This window comes from Peromyscus maniculatus, chromosome 16, assembly GCF_049852395.1.
Source record: "Peromyscus maniculatus bairdii isolate BWxNUB_F1_BW_parent chromosome 16, HU_Pman_BW_mat_3.1, whole genome shotgun sequence".
NCBI lineage: Eukaryota > Metazoa > Chordata > Mammalia > Rodentia > Cricetidae > Peromyscus > Peromyscus maniculatus.
Window position 1 is genome coordinate 41907709 of NC_134867.1, and position 16411 is coordinate 41924119.

Here is a 16411-nt window from a genome sequence, read left to right on the forward strand (position 1 = left end):
TTTTCCTGCAGAGGAGTGCTAATAGAGCCTTTAGATGCTCGAGCACCGTGTCGTTTTCTAATGTCCTAAGCTCCAAATCTGAGCAAGGGGAAAAGTACTGCAAATTTATTGTCTAGGACAGTAAGAGCCTGTTATATAAATCTAACTATACAAATCTCAAATAATGACATAAATTATATATATATATATATATATATATATATATATATATATATATATATATGGTTTTTCGAGACAGGGTTTCTCTGTGTAGCTTTGCACCTTTCCTGGAATTCACTTGGTAGCCCAGGCTGGCCTCGAACTCACAGAGATCCGCCTGGCTCTGCCTCCTGAGTGCTGGGATTAAAGGTGTGCGCCACCACCGCCTGGCAAATAATATTAATAAAAGCTTTACATTATGTGCAGAATTTTAGCAAACACATTACTCCAAATTTCTCCAAACACATTTCATATTTCTAAAGCTGGCAAGTCATTGAGTTATAAAAATACGTTGTTACTCAATGGTCCTGCCTTTTTATCTCAGGACTACTAACTTTTGGCATTGTTATTATGTGAATGCTTAACCTTAATAGAATATCTTCAAAGATCTGGGAAATATTGTGTATTTTGATGTTCACTGTTATAATTTAAAATTCTATACCCTTCAAAGTATTTGTGTGAATTGATATTAGTGTTTAAATCATTGTGAAAGTTAGTAACTTTGGAAGAGATGGGATGAAAGATATTATGACCTGTCATACTGTTAATTTATGAGATAAACTGAGAAGTAGTAGAACTAAAGCTGACAAAATTAAAGACACCTATATCCTGATGCAACACAGTGATTACATATTTATGTGTTGTGAGCATGTTTTCCCCATGCTTGATCCCAGACTAAAGATGATTTTTTTTTGTTGGGACAGGTCTTTAGGACCAGCTTCATGAATAAAATTTAGCTTTGTGCTTTATGAATCCCTGTCACCCAAGTTTGGAATAAAAGGGCTTAGGTTGGAAAAAAGGTATAACAAAGTACTTATTTTTCTGACATTGAGAATATCTTTAACGTGTTAAAACAAGTCAATTAGTGAAATGTTTGGAGTATGCCATGCTGCTTTGTTTGTTGTAGGGAAAAAAATACACTACCACCATTTTATAGCTTAAAACAAATGTGAGAAGTCACTATGTTGAAAGTAGTGCAGGCAAGATAATGGTAGCATTTTGACCGGGAGCATTTAATGTGGTACTTCGAGACTCACTGCAGAGAGAGATGGCAGAGGCTGGAGTCAGGAGCTTCTTTGGTCTAGGAGTTTGTGGAAGGGATTTGAGGTTAAGAGAAAGCTAAGAGGAACCAGGTGAGAAAGAGGAGGGCGTGTACTTGTGTGTAGTGTAAAGGATGAGAAGGGTTAATGTACACTGCTTGAAGTACATGCTACACTCCCCCCCCTTCCCCCCCCCCTTGTGTCTAGGCAGGCTGCCTGTGTGGAAAGGTTGGTCACCTTTGTGTAGTGGTGTTACAAACTCAGTTTCTTGATTTTTTTTTTTTTTAACATCTCAAGTGTTGCAAAATTAGCTTTTTAGCAATAATGGCTTATAGTTAAATGAATGTGTTAAGCTCTATTTGAACTACTTCAATAAGTTTTATTACTCATAGTGACCCTTTGAGGTAGGCACTGTTATTTCTACCATTTTACACGTAAGAAAACAGTGGCATGGGGGCAGTTAATTGTCTTGTTCAAGGCCTGAAAACTAATAAATTGAGAGTTTAGTGTCATAGCTACACAGGTTGACTCCCACATATGAAGCTAGAAAATGAAAACAGTTATCAAGAATTTCATGCTGTGAGACATACTACTTTGACATGGAGTTGTTCAGAAATCCTGAAATTCATATTTGGTGTCCTGAGTACAGAAGGCTGGACTCATAGTTGTTTGAGGAGGTGAGGTGATAAAAAAAGGGCTGGATATACATGCCTGTTCCCTCCTTTCTGTCTCTGTTCACTGTTGTGGGACTTCGTTTCTGCCAATGGCTTTGGGAGTACAAACCCTAGGGCGTGGCTTTCTGTCTGCAAATGTGACCCCTTTAGAGCGGAGGGAGCAGAGTGGTGTGCAGACAGAAAGCCACGCCCTAGGGGTTGTACCCACTAAAGCCATTGATGGAAATGAATTCCACAACAGTTCGCCAGTCCCTCAGCTGCTCCTGAGCACTGCATTTGCTTGGTGGGTTCCTTCCATCAACAGAACATTTATTACATAGGGTCACAGGTATATAAGGTTACATAAGACCTTGTCTCCACTGTAGACTTGAAAGGTCTAGAAAACCTTTAGAATTTCAGATGATCTTTCTGGCCCAGCCCCACCTAGCTCTCTGTCTGCTTAGGATTCTTGAAATTGTCTTAAGAGTGCTGGAGAGAACTGAAAGCAGTACTACCTTATTTGTGTCACGGTTAGTGTGAATGGGAGCTTTAAGGTTTTGTTGGATGGGGTTTATAGGTGAGCAGTAAATGACTACTCTTTATTGTTTTAAATTTAAATTTGTTTTTATTTTTTGAAAATTTCATACATGAATACTATTTCTACTCTGGTCTCTCTTCCCTCCAACTCCTCCTGTATGCCCTCTTACTCTCTCAAATTCTTCTACCTCTTTAATTATTGTTACACACACACACACACACACACACACACACACACACACACACACATCTGTGCATACACACACACACTGCTGAGTTCATTTAGTGTTGCTCTTATATATGTGTATTTAGGGTTGACCATTTGGGATTAGATAAATCTGTCAGGAGGCTTGTGCCTGGACAAGACTAATCTCTTGCTCTTAGCAGTCAGTGATTGCCTGCAGCCCTGCATTTAAGGGTGGGGCCTTGTGATATTTCCGCCACCCATATTGGCATGTCAGCTAGTGCTGTCGTTTTGCAGGTTTTGTTTAGTTGACCATATTGTTGAGATTTCATGGATGCAGCTTCCTTGTAAGAATAGAAGACACTGTCTTGCAGAAGAGACATCCTGGTCCATTGGCTCCTCTCCTCTTCTCATAGTATTCCCACTTAGATGTAGGACTTGTGTTGTAGATGTTTTATTAACTGGGCGTGGGCATCACATAGTCAGCTGTTCTCTGCATTTTGACCGTTCATCAGACCCTTTAAAAGGTTATTTAGTAGGCCTGAAGTAGAGCAGTGTATAGGACGAGGAGTTTGGGGCAGAGAAGACAGATGGACAAGTGACCTTAGCCCTGTTACTATTGTAGAGACTTGAAACTCGTCAGGGTTTTGCCCAGAATGACCTGACCTTTGCATATTTTCTCTTGAGCATGGAGAAATAGAAACTGGGTCCTGAATACTTGATGATAAACCTATGAAAACAGACCCTGGAAAGTTATATATGTGTTTTGAGTATGTGTATGGGGGGTAGTATATGTGATGTGTGCTGTGTGTGTGTGTAGTATGTGTGTATACAGATTTGTGTGTATACATCTGTATACATGTGGAAAGCCAGAAGTTGACCTTGGGAGTCTTTATTGGGCTCCACTTTATTTTTTAAGATAGTGTCCTACTAAGCATGGAGCTCACTGATTGGCTACAGTGGCTGGCCAGCAAGCTCTAAGGATCTGCCTGTCTACCTCCTCCCTGCAGAACTGGGGTTAACAGATGAGGATCACTGCACCTGGCTTTTATGGTTCTGGGGATTCAAACTCATGCACTCGTGGGTGACAGCAAGCACTTGACTAGCTGAGCTGTTTCCTTAGCTCTGTAGACACACATTTTTTTTTAAACATTGCTGACTGTATAAAAGAACACTTTCAGTTTCACTTGTTAGGTTGTTATGATTTATGTCCCAAGAGATGGTTCTGACACACGCTCTTACTGAATGTAGGGTTACTCTTCTGTATTAAAGGTCTTTAGCTGTGTCTGGTTAGTTCATCCCATGTATGTCTTTGTGGGACTGCTATTCTTAAGTAAGGATTTTAAGTGGTACACGCCTGTAATCTCAGCACTATTAGAACCAGGCTTATCTCATGAGTTTGAGGCCTGCCTTGGTCTATATAGTAAGTTCCAAGATAGCCAGGGCTATGTAGTGAGACCCTGTCTCGACAACAAAAGAGTTAAGGATTTTATATATAACTGATTTATTATAGATATGATTTAGAATGCTATTGGTGCTGTTTTCTTAGAGTCACAGAATCTTTTCCTAGAAGTCTTGGTTAGGAAATGGAGAATAGTGTGACATCACCCACTTAATTTCTGAGCACTTACTGTATGGTAAATCCAAAACAGAAATGTAGGAAATACGATGGGGCAGTTTGCATTTAGTTGGGGAGTTAGCCACTAACTAAGGTAGAAGTAATAGAAAACAATCTAATGGAACTTTACAGTGTAGAAAGTCTACATACATCTGAGGTGAATGGGCAGGTGCTTTTAATCTTCGCAGATGGTAAATGCCCAGGGTAGGTGAGCAGCAGCATTAGCACCTGCCCTCCATCTTTCTTCTCTGTTGCTTATCCAGCATGAGAGGTGAGGGCACCACAGAGTTCTGTCCCTGGGCTGTTCCTGATGTGCTCTCCCCTTTTCTGTTTCTATCCCCGATTGCTTCATCTCCTGCCTTCCTCCCGTCCTCACTCTGGGGTTGGAGGTGTGTCATGGAGTGAGGTAGCTGCTGCCTTTATTACTCAACGTAAGCAGGCTCTTGACTTTGTTTTTGTTTTTGTGGCCTAGCTACAAGGCCACATCACAGTGGCTGATGTGTAAACATGCAGGACTGACAGGGTGGAGTGCTGACTTACATTAGTCAGCTTTTCATTGCCATAGTGAAGTACCTGCGGCAGGCTGCTCATGAAGATTTTGTTTATTTAATTAATAGGTTTGTGAGTTCCAGGACATGGTACCTGCATGGGCCTAGTTCTGTGCAGGGTCCTTATGACTGTATCACATTATGGTGTATGGTAGTGATGGAAATAGTACAGGAACAGGTCATCAGTCAGGTTACTGTAATTACATTTCAGAGGTATTCCTCACTAACTGAAGACAAAAAGTCAAGAAAGAGAGCAACCCAGTGACCATACTATTGCTCCAGAGACCAGAGTTTCCTTCCAAGAGCTCAGTTCCCATGAGGCCCCACCTCTTAAAGATAACATGTCCTCTAATGTTGCTGTAGTGAGGACCAAACCTCCAACACATGTATACATGAGGAGAAGCCAACTATGTCCACACTATAGCAGGGCCTTTCAACGTAGAAACTTGGAAATAGAAAGCAGGGAGACTGGCTGTGATGAGTGATGGTGTTAGAGGGACAGGGATGTGTGGGCGGAACTAGGGACTTCCATCTCTCTGTACTGAGCTCTTAGTACAGTTTGATGACTCTTCCAGCTTCAGAGCTCTGTTATATAGGAGGTGCTTGATATTCAGATTTGAATATATCTATCTGCTGCTTTTGGAAATGATGCAAATATAATTTCCTCTTACTAGTCCATCTTTGTCTTTTTTTTAAGGCACCATTCTGAATATTGTGAATGAAGAGATCTTTCACACTTAATTAATTCTGAGTTCATATATCTTGGTTATTATTATTCCATTTCAGAGACATGAAGAATTGAAGATTAAAGCAACTGAATTTTGTTTAATTGACTAACATTTTAAAGGACACAATCCAGGTGACTATAGTTACCCAGTAGGAACCATTCTTAGGGTTTTTTTCAGTGTGCTTTAGTATATTTGGGTCTTTTTCCATATAGGGTTACAGCTCTTCCTTATGCTTTTGTCACGTGTGAGTTTACATGCCAGTGTCTTTTATGCAATTTATTCAGCCTCTGATTGTAAATGCCCTGGGCTAGGTGGTGCAGTTGGTGTCTGGAGGTAGGCCTCGAAGCAGTAGGCAGGAGGAACTAAGGTTTTGTAGATGTCACGCCCTAACTATTTTAAGCACCATGTGTAGATGCATGTATTTTTCATCATTAACAACCAAGTATTGTTTTTATCTGCATTTTTCACAGAAGAAACTGACAAGAAGTAACTTGTTCAAGGGTTCCTAGCTTGTAAATCACATGTTCTCAACCTGTGGGTTGTGACTCCTTTGGGGGTCAAACAACCCTTTCACAGGGGTCAACCTAAGACCATCAGAAAACACAGATATTACATTATGATTCATAACAGCAAAATCACAGTTATGAAGTAGCAACGAAAATGGTTTTTATGGTTGGGGTCACCACAACAGGAGGAACTGTATTAAAGGGTCACAGCGTTAGGAACATTGAGAACCACTGCTAGAAATGCTACCGGTATGCAGGCATTCTGGTGGCAGAATTAATACAATGACCTGCTCTCTTGTGTAAAATGGGATTTTCCATTTTGTAAATGTACCATCCTTATACCGTCCTTGGTGTTAGTGCCTACTGCTCACACTTTCTTCCCAACCCCTTGTTTATGTTCTTGTCTCATATTCTCTTTGCATATCTCTTGGGTCCTAGGAATTTAACTTGCATCTCTGAATGTGTGATTCCATCCGTACTCTATGTTTGAACTCTCTTGAGCTCTGGTCATATTCTTCTTTTCTCCATCAAACAAGTACTTTCTGCTCATCATCAGGTCCCAGACAGGGAAGTCAGTCAGATTGTTGCTCTTCTGTGTCTCCTGCACTGACAGATACCTGGCATTGCTCCCTGAGTTCAGGCTTTCATGTTTTCTGATCAGTGCACTCCTTTCCTCCCTGTCCCAAGTTTCACAGTGCCACCACCGTAGGTATGGAATCTAAAAGAACTTTTAAGTCTCTGAGTGCTTCCTTAGCATCTCATTTATAGCAGATGTATTTTAAATGCCTCTGTGTAGTACTTGGAACCTTTTTGATGAAACCCAATGGTTCCCAGTTGGGTAGACCTGGGGGTGCAGCACACTAGTAGAGCACTTTCCTAGCATGGGCCAAGGCCTGGGGTCCAGTCCCAGTAGCCCACCCCCAAATCATAGGAAGTTGAGGTGGGTGGGGTTATACAGGTCAAATGCTCAGGATCCAGTAATGCTAACTTCCTGTAATGCCAGTGTTACAGTCATGCTCCACAAAGAATTGTCCAAATGCTGCTAGTGCCCTTGTTAAGGAATAGCAAATTTTGCTTTTAGTTTTACTTAGGGAAGTGAAGAGAGAAATGCTGAGCACTAGTCCTGGCAGGAGGCCAAAGAGGAACAGCATGGAAATGCAGACTGGCATTTAAGGGGAGTTCATGAATTACGTTGAAAATTGCAGAAGTGCAGAGACCAGTTGGGCTAGCCTGCTGGTTTGTTGTTTGATGTGCTGGTCTTTTCTGGGCGGGTAGTCACACTTAGCCCCTGCCCACATAATTGGCAGCTGCTAGTTTGGGCCTGTGGCGTCATGTCTTCTTCCTTGGCATGGCCAAAACTGCATCTACTCTGTTCCTGCCCTGCCAGGCTCTTAATTTCCCTCTTTGAATACACATTTTTACTATCTCTTGTTTAGACCTTCAGCTATTATCTTACAAAGCTTCTTTAACAAACAAAAATCCTATAAGCTGTATAGTTAGGATTCCATTAATGATAAGAACACCATTAGTAAGCTTTATATGCTAGGTACTGTGAACTCTCTAAGCATTATTTCTCACTAAAAATGATAACCTATCTATAGAATATAAATATATGCACACATTTACCTCTTAAGAAATGGGCCTGCTTTGTTAGTATGTTTTCTTCCTTTCTAGGCACCTGTTAGCTGTTTGGACCCTGCATGGGTAACATATGTAAGACTGCAGAAATGCCTCTCTGTTGCTTTCTGTCTGTATACTTTAAGGGTTGTTTTCTTCCACAACTGGACAGTGGAGTTCTGTTTGATCAGACATCCTGCCATTAGTGTCTGATGACTCTAGAAGAAAAGTGGAGATAGGCTGGTCTATTTTCTCGGTGATATTTGCTGTTCAGGGCAATCTAAAACCCCTGATAGAGCATTTGAAGATGCCACCACAACTGGTTGCTTTATGGCTTCATAGTAATTCCTACTTGCCCTGCAGTGACTCGTTTGTAAAGGAATTCTGGAAGTGCCTGTTGTTACACCCACATCTTGAGAAACCTTATACTACACTGTCATAAGGCCTGAAACACAATTGGACTAGGAAGGATTTAGGTGGCTTGGAACTTAACAGTATGCTTTTTAGCAGATAATTAATGATGGAAAGTCAATTCCTTTGGGACAGCATCATATTAGAAGAAAATGGTGAATGTTTCTAAAGCTGCCTGGCGTTTGTTCCAGTGGTGGTCTGACTGGCATGAGTGAGCCGATGGGGATGGGTTGGTGCCCCCCGGGGTCCTCAGAGCCTGTGTACTGACCCTGCTCTATTCTTCTTTAGAAGCTCCGTGTGCCACGCCCCTGATCTGCAGCTTCGGGAGGCCGGTGGACCTGGAGAAGGATGATTACCAGAAGGTGGTGTGTAACAACGAGCACTGCCCCTGCAGCACCTGGATGCACCTGCAGTGCTTCTATGAGTGGGAGAGCAGCATCCTGGTGCAGTTCAACTGCATCGGCAGGGCCCGCAGCTGGAACGAGAAGCAGTGCCGCCAGAACATGTGGACCAAGAAGGGCTACGACCTGGCTTTCCGCTTCTGTTCCTGCCGCTGTGGGCAGGGCCACTTAAAAAAGGACACAGACTGGTACCAGGTAAAGCGGATGCAAGATGAAAAAAAGAAGAAGTCTGGGTCAGAAAAGAACACAGCGAGGCCTCCAGGGGAGGCTGGGGAGGAGACCAAAAAATGCAGGCCCCTGAACAAGCCCCAGAAAGGCCTGAACCATGACCTTCCCCGGCGGCACTCCATGGACAGGCAGAACTCCCAGGAAAAGACAGGCAATGCTGCAGCCTACGGGGCCCGCTCCCCCTGTGGCTCCCCTGGCCAGTCCCCACCCTCTGGTTACTCTATCCTCTCCCCAGCCCACTTCAGTGGTCCCCGCTCCTCCAGATACCTCGGGGAATTCTTAAAGAACGCCATTCATCTTGAGCCTCACAAAAAGGCCATGCCCGGGGGCCATGTGTTCAGAAATGCCCACTTTGATTACAGTTCGGCTGGTCTGTCTGTACACAGAGCAGGGCACTTTGACACCCCTGTACAGTTCCTGCGGCGACTGGACCTCTCTGAACTCCTCACTCACATCCCCAGGCATAAGCTGAACACTTTCCATGTTCGGATGGAAGACGATGCCCAAGTGGGCCAAGGCGAGGATCTCCGGAAGTTCATTCTCGCAGCCCTCAGTGCCAGCCACAGAAATGTTGTAAACTGCGCCTTGTGCCACCGGGCACTCCCCGTGTTTGAACAGTTCCCACTAGTGGATGGAACTCTGTTCTTAAGCCCCTCAAGACACGATGAGATTGAATACGATGTTCCTTGTCACCTTCAAGGTATAGGTGTTGATTCACCTTGCCTGCTTTCTGCTTGTTAAAACCCCAAAAGCAAACACGGTGGAATTGCATTATTTCTTTCTTTTATTTAATTGTAACTGACATGTTTTTGTTCCAGCCAAGGGCTATGGAACATGAGTATTTCAGCTTCACCTAATGGCCTGGTGGGTTTTGTATTGTGATGTCACTGTACTGGGTACATTTGGCCTGGTGGGTAATTTTATGTTTTTGTTCTGTGCTGATTTGAAGAAAGGATCACCGATTTTTAGCTTTTCACAGCAGGGTAAAAATTTAGAGAAGGAATTACATTATTCTCTTTGCCGTGAAATAGTTAGTTTGAGTCCTTTAATGTGCCTAACAGGCTCTGATCCTTGTAAACAGGAAGGGACAGCATGACTTCGTATTACTGAATTCATTTGACAATTGTGGAAGACAAGACTGTTGGTGGCATCAGAAGGAAAATGGGGGATGTTTGAAAACCCAGGCATGACCTTGGTCGGGAAGTGTAGTGGTCAGCTTATATGTATGGCAAAGACTCGGGCACATTTTAGCCATAACTAGAATAGCAAGGATTTGGTCAGTATAGGTGAAATTAAAACTGTTGAGCTTCCAAAAGGAAAAAAAAAATGCATGATGTATAACAGTTTATAACTTTAACAGAACGCTACAGCGTCAGATAAAAATGACTCCTGTCCTCTTCCACAAAACTCTGCTGTCTCCACCCCCAGAGCCGAATACTTAGAAATGCCAACTGATTCTTCAAGAGTTTTGACATCAGGATTTTAAATAGCTATTTTAATTCTCCAGTTTTAGGTACTGTCTTTTGACTAGACTGGTGTTTAGGGTGGATGACTATATATCTCCCTCTGGGGATAAGTCCCTAGTGATTCTGCTGCATGTCAATAGTGTTGACCCAAAATATATATTCCCATATAGAAACAGTCTTGTCAGGGATGCTGTTGTAAATTAGAGTTCATTTCTTCATGCCTTAGATTTTTTATTTGGTTTTTGGAGGCAAAGATCTCACTGTATAGCCCAGGGTGGCTGCAGAATCATGGTTCTCTGAAGAGAACATTGAGAGCTAACTGTTGGTGGCTGCAGAGTCACGGTTCTCTGAAGAGAACATTGAGAGCTAACTGTTGGTGTAGAATCTGAAGGTTCAAGTGCCTGAGTGGTGGTTTTATTTTTTGTTTTAACTTCGGAAGGTTGCTCTCTCCTAGCAGATTTGTAAACCACTTCTATACACTTAGCATATTTTTTGAAGTTTTTTTTGCTTCTTCTGTAAACATCTCTTCTGACGGCTTTCATTCAACCATGTTCTATTCTGGCCTGGAGCGAGCACTGAGGTCCTGTTGGACATGAAGGGAAAATCCTTTATTTATTTCCCATGTTTTAAGTCTTGTCTCCTAACCCCATATTTTCTTTTCTTTATTTTCCCCCCTCAGACATCCTCAGAAGTTGAGACATGGGAAGTTTGAGAATACCTTCATTCATTCTTAATGCTTGATTGTTACCTTGCTGGCTCATGTAGTCCTTTAAATTACAGATATTTTCCTTCAAAAACTTAAAAAGTGTTTCTTCGCTTTCTCCTATCTTATACAGTTACTGTCTTGATGTCTAATATTCTTATGATTCTCCCCCTCTCATCTTTATCCTCTCTGAAGGGTTCGGTTTTCTCTTAATGTCTCTGGTGTCCTGAAATCCCACCATGATGTGGTTCCTCAGCCCCTCCCTCTTCATTTACTGTGGACTGTCTTGGATTATTGAATATATAAACTTAGATCCTCACTTTAGAGAAACTTTGCTTTTGCATTATTTCTTTGGTAAATTCCTCTCTTTACATTTAAAAAGTACCGGAACTCCTGTTCATGTGACACTGTGCCTCCTAGATTGACATTCCCATCTCCCCTTTGATAGGAGAGAAAATCCTTTTGTTTATCTGTCACTTGTCTATATATTCTGTTACACTTGCTGGAAATGGAACACATCCTTGGATTTGCCTTCTAATATTTTGAATTTCCAGGAGCTTTTTGTTTGTGTTTTGTTTTTTGAGACATTCGCTGTGTAGCTCAGGCTGGCCTTCCAGAGATATGTCTGCCTCTGCCTTCCAAATGTTGGATGTAAAGGTGTGCGCCACCAAGCCTAGTCCGGGGGCTTTTGAAGAGTACCATATTCTTGTTTCTCAGATGTAGTTTCTTTTATTATCTTTCAGAATAAGACAAAGGAGCTGTAGTTAAGAGTAGTCTAGTTTGGGTGTTTTACCTGATATTCTGGAGTCCTTTGTCATGAGGCGGGACACCCCAAAGCCTGGTGGCCTCGTGGGATTTAAAGCCCTCTCACAGTTCATGGCAGGGTTGGACAGGATGGCTTCTCCTACACATCCAACAGGTGACAGGCTGGTTGGCTTCTGGTGCCCCAGCTGGAATGGGCTCTCTGTTATCCGTGTTTACTTTCATCTTCCACTAGTTAGTTTAGGAGCTTTTTAAAGTTGTGTTTTTAATTGAAACACAATTGTCCATATTTATGAACTGTAGTGTGACGTTTTGACGCTTGTTTATATTGTGTGATGATAAGATTAGGGTACTGAAGATCCCATTCACCTCCTCTTTATAATCTCTGGTAAGAACATTCAAAACCCTAGTTATTTTGAAAAACACTACATAATAGTGTTGGCTCTGGTTGCTAGAGTACAGTGAGACATTAGAACTTGTCCTCCTCCTAACTGTAGATGTGTGTCCTTTAACCCGCTTCTCCCCCACCCCTTCCCTAGCCTTAGGTAGCCATTGTTCTTACTCTGTACTTCCATCAGTATTTTTACATTCCACAACTGTGTGGATCACATGGTATTAGTCTTTCTGCCCCTGGCATATTTTTTTATTACTTAATGTAATGTGTTCAGGTTTATCCATTTTATGGCAGTATGATTCAATTTCTATTATGGCTAAATATGTGTGTATATGTATATACACGAAAGTATTTTCTCTGTCCAGTCATCGTTTTGATGGACTCTTAGCTTGATTCCACAGCTGTTGTGAGTATTGCTGCAGTGAATATGGGAGTACAAGTACCTCTGACATACTGATTTCATTTCCCAGTAGAGTGATTTCTGCATCATATGGTAATGCTAATTGAAAATCTTTTCACAGGTCATAACATATTCTTTCATTATTACTAGGTAATTCATAATTTTTTGTTTATGTATTTATTTTGGAAACACAACCTTACTGTGTGGAGTTGGCTGGCTTGGAACTAGCTATATAGATAAGGCTAGCCTTAGCCTCAACCTCAGAGATTAGCCAGCTCTGCCTCCAGAGTGCTGGAATTAAAGGTGTGAGCCACCATACCTGGCTCAATTTTTAGTTTTTTTGAGGGAACTCTGTTTTCTGTCATGGCTGTACCACATCTCATTGGTAGTGGATGAAGCTAGAGGACATAATTAAATGAAATAAGCCAAGCACAGAAAGATGAAACTATATGATCTCATTCAGCTATAGAGTCGAAACAACCGATTTTAGAAACATGCAATTGAATAGTGCTTGGCTAAGACTGGGAAGGGTAGGGGATACCCTCCCCAGGGTAGGAAAGAGAATGGCCAATGGCAGAAATATAGTTAGATGGGGTTAGATTTCTTCCGGTTTTATAGAAGTGAGTTTGTGTTTTTGTTTCTCATTTAGCATAACTGCTAGTAATTTTAGGAGGAAATGGGTAGAAACACCTTTATTTCTACACCTTTAAACTTGCACCATACTTTATAGAAATGAATTGGGGTACTTACAATGGACACATTTATTTTTATGTCCATCAAGTATTTGTTTGTCAGTCATGCTTTGCACATGTGCTAGGTGAGGTCATCAATGTATATTCTTGATATATAAAGAATGCATTTTATACAATATAATTAACTGTACTAAGCCTGAGGCTGTAACTAATAGCATCACACATTAGTAAATGACACATACACATGTACATACTGTACATCGAGCATCCTGAGATTTCCAAGGAGGAAAGGGCCACTTGGGTTGGGTTCTTCAGGAGGCAGTATGAAGGCAGTATGAGGGATGGTGGTGAAGAGAAAATCAGCTAGGTTGTGATCAGGAGATGAGTTGAACTGTTTGGTTGGAAATGTTACAGAGTAGAAAAGGAATAGATGTAGAGAGCGGGCTGGGGGTGGGGGTGCATTCCTTTCAAGCCATTGTAGAAACCCTTTACCATGTGATTATGAATTGAGAGGTTTTTCAACATTTAAAAAGCAAACATAATAATATACCCAAAAAAGTTGCTTGAAAGGTTTGGGACCTAGAGACAGAGTTGAAACTGTCACATTGGTATGCATGAAGATGAGAAACTACTGTCTGAGGTAGTGAGAATTAAAAGGAAGAGATCTGCAGGAGAATTTTTTAAAGGGAAGTTACAAATTTGGAGACTCTGACTGTAAAAATGAAGGGTCTTCCTTAGTTCCCCTTGAATCCAGACAAGATAAATGATGCTTTCACAGGCAGTAGAAGATAAGGTTGGGGAAAGGACCTGATTTCATGGGAAAGAAGGTAGAGATCATTTGTATATGTTTAGTTAATTTTCTGTGGCGATATCTAGCAAGCACTGTTAGAAACTAGCATTTGGGTGAACACGTGGGAGCTTATTTTTAACATTGATGGCTAAATCTTGGCAGTAAAAAGCTCTTAAATGAAGAGAAGAGGAAACGGCTGTGATAGAGCTCAAGACTAAATCCTGAGGGTGTTGATCAGGGAGGAGATGGAGAAAGAAAAAATTAGTTAGGCCTGAATTACTTACATGTCTGTATGCACACTGGTGTGTAAGCATACACAGAGATAATGGTTGTGTTCAGTGCATGCTACGGTGATACTAACAACTAACTTCTGGTTTTAGACTCTGTGGTCGGGGGTTTAATGAATACTAGAGAAGTCAGCAGTACCGCAAATAAGGCATTAGTCATGGGCCAGTGTTTCTGTTGTTGCACCTCAGAAGTCTGGGTGATATTATTTATAGCAAGCTCTTCTCCCAACCACACTTTAAAAGCATTTTCAGTTCCAACAAAATGACCACATTCTAGGCCATGGGATTCCTGAGTTCACAGTTGATTATATGTTGCTGAGGTGTTTGCTGTGTTCATTGGATTCCCTTGCTCTGCCCCTTACTCCTTCTGGCCCTCCCCAGCTCTGCTTCAAGCCCCTGTTCTCTGATCAAGAAAATAGTTTTGTTTGGTCTTAAGTAAGATTGGTCTAGTTAAGAGGGACTTTTTAGACTTCTTTACTACTGTCTATCATATGTGATTGTCCCATTAGGCCTCTGGTTACAGAATCTTTCCTGTAGCTCAGAAAGTCTCTGTATAGGACATGGTGGAATGGTAATGGAAAACAAATCCAGAAACTAAGGTTGGACTCAGGCCTCCCAAGAGTTTGCTTGCCTATAGGGTAAGAGTCAACATAGCCATGAATTGGGCTTGGGCTTGGCTCCTTATTTTCTTTGTAAGCTTTCACAAGCTACCCAGGCGCTTTAAGCTGCTGTCTGTCCCTCCTGTTTGAAATGGGAGTAACAATCACGAATCCTTTGTAGCATTGCTGTGATAGTTAAATGAAGTAATTGATAGAGCACTCACAGCACAGGGCAGACCCTTGGTAAGTGCACAGTGACTGTTCCTTGTCTTCGTCATCACAGCCATTGTTAAAAGCACCTCTGTGTTTGGTGTTAACTTTCACCAGCAGCATTGATGTGTCATTGAGCATTCCAAGTTGGACCAAGGAGGAGACTGGAAATGAAGTGTTCCAGTGGCTCATAGATAATTAAATTGACTTGTGGATATGGTCCCAGGCACTCACTGGGTATGGCATGTGAGAGCTTGTTTTCACTGTTTTAGGAGAGAGGTGGGTGGTATTACAAGAAGCCCTTCTCACCCTTCCTGGTTTTGGCCTAGATACCCCCAGCTTATAGTGTCATTGGCTGTCACCATGTGCCATCCATTCACTCAGCACACAGAGCTTTTCACATTGCTGACATTGTGCTGGATACCGAGTTGACAAGGATGAATGGCGTATGTCTCCTGCTCTGAAGGAAAAAGAGGTCCATGTAAGCAAATGTAATGAAAAGGTTCCCTCTAAGGACCATTAGATGCCTTTGCAGTAGAAAACAAAGAGCTGGTCCTTCCAAGTAAATGGTAAAAATCCTTAGTCTGACGTTTGGCAGTGAGCAGCACATTCTGAATAGGAAGCCACTGTGCAGTGTTCTGAGGTGATGTTCCCTGTTCTCAGCAGTGTTCTAGAGTGCTCCCTGTGCTCAGCAGTGTTCTAGAGTGCTCCCTGTGCTCAGCAATGCTGCTGTTACATACTGCCCAAGGAAGATCCTGGACATGCTGACTAATTATTTAAACCTTTACCCTTTCATATAATTGGATGACCTCTTTCCTTTATAAACATTAAGTCCTTGATAAGCAGTGTAGGAATGAGGTTGTGACTTTTAAAAGCCCAGTAAGTAATTTTTTGGACTTATAATGTATCACAAGTAATATATAATTCTAGTTCCTAAATTAGCTGTGGTGATAGCAGTTTTGGGAATGAGGACAGTTAACATAGTAATTGTGGCTGTGGTAAAATTCTGTGTTGTCAATACGAAGTCAGACATTTTTGGATGGAATTGTTTGTGGGTTACAACTCAGCAGACCAGTGTTGTTGGTTCATGTTGGTTCGCTGTATGCCACACATAGACTCTGGAGAATCCTGGTGATTACAGACTGGTTCTAAGCATGTGGCTTTATTATTTGGATCTGGATGGACACACAGTATAAGCTGGGCAGCACATTTTAGAAAAGTAAATTAAAGCAAGTGTCTATTTTAAATAAATTGGAGTTTGTCGTATTGATAGCAACCATTCACTGTTATCTTACTAGGACATTTAAGGATGTATGATAGAAACCATCTGCCTTGCTTTTTCTTTTTATTCAAATGATAAAATGTTTGCTTTTTGTTGTTGAGTAGGGAATTTTGATCACAACTGGAGATGAAGGTGCTTTCCACCGTAGCCTCCACCT

At 41.7% G+C, this 16411-nt stretch overlaps 1 protein-coding gene across 1 annotated transcript in view; it reads left to right on the forward strand.

The window, feature by feature from the left end:
• Heca (hdc homolog, cell cycle regulator) overlaps positions 1 to 16411 on the forward strand; it is a 45014-nt gene that overhangs the window by 22455 nt on the left and 6148 nt on the right. The window contains exon 2 of the mRNA XM_076552707.1: positions 8329 to 9369. Coding sequence (XP_076408822.1) covers positions 8329 to 9369 — 1041 coding nt within the window. The remainder of the gene's footprint in view (positions 1 to 8328; positions 9370 to 16411) is intronic.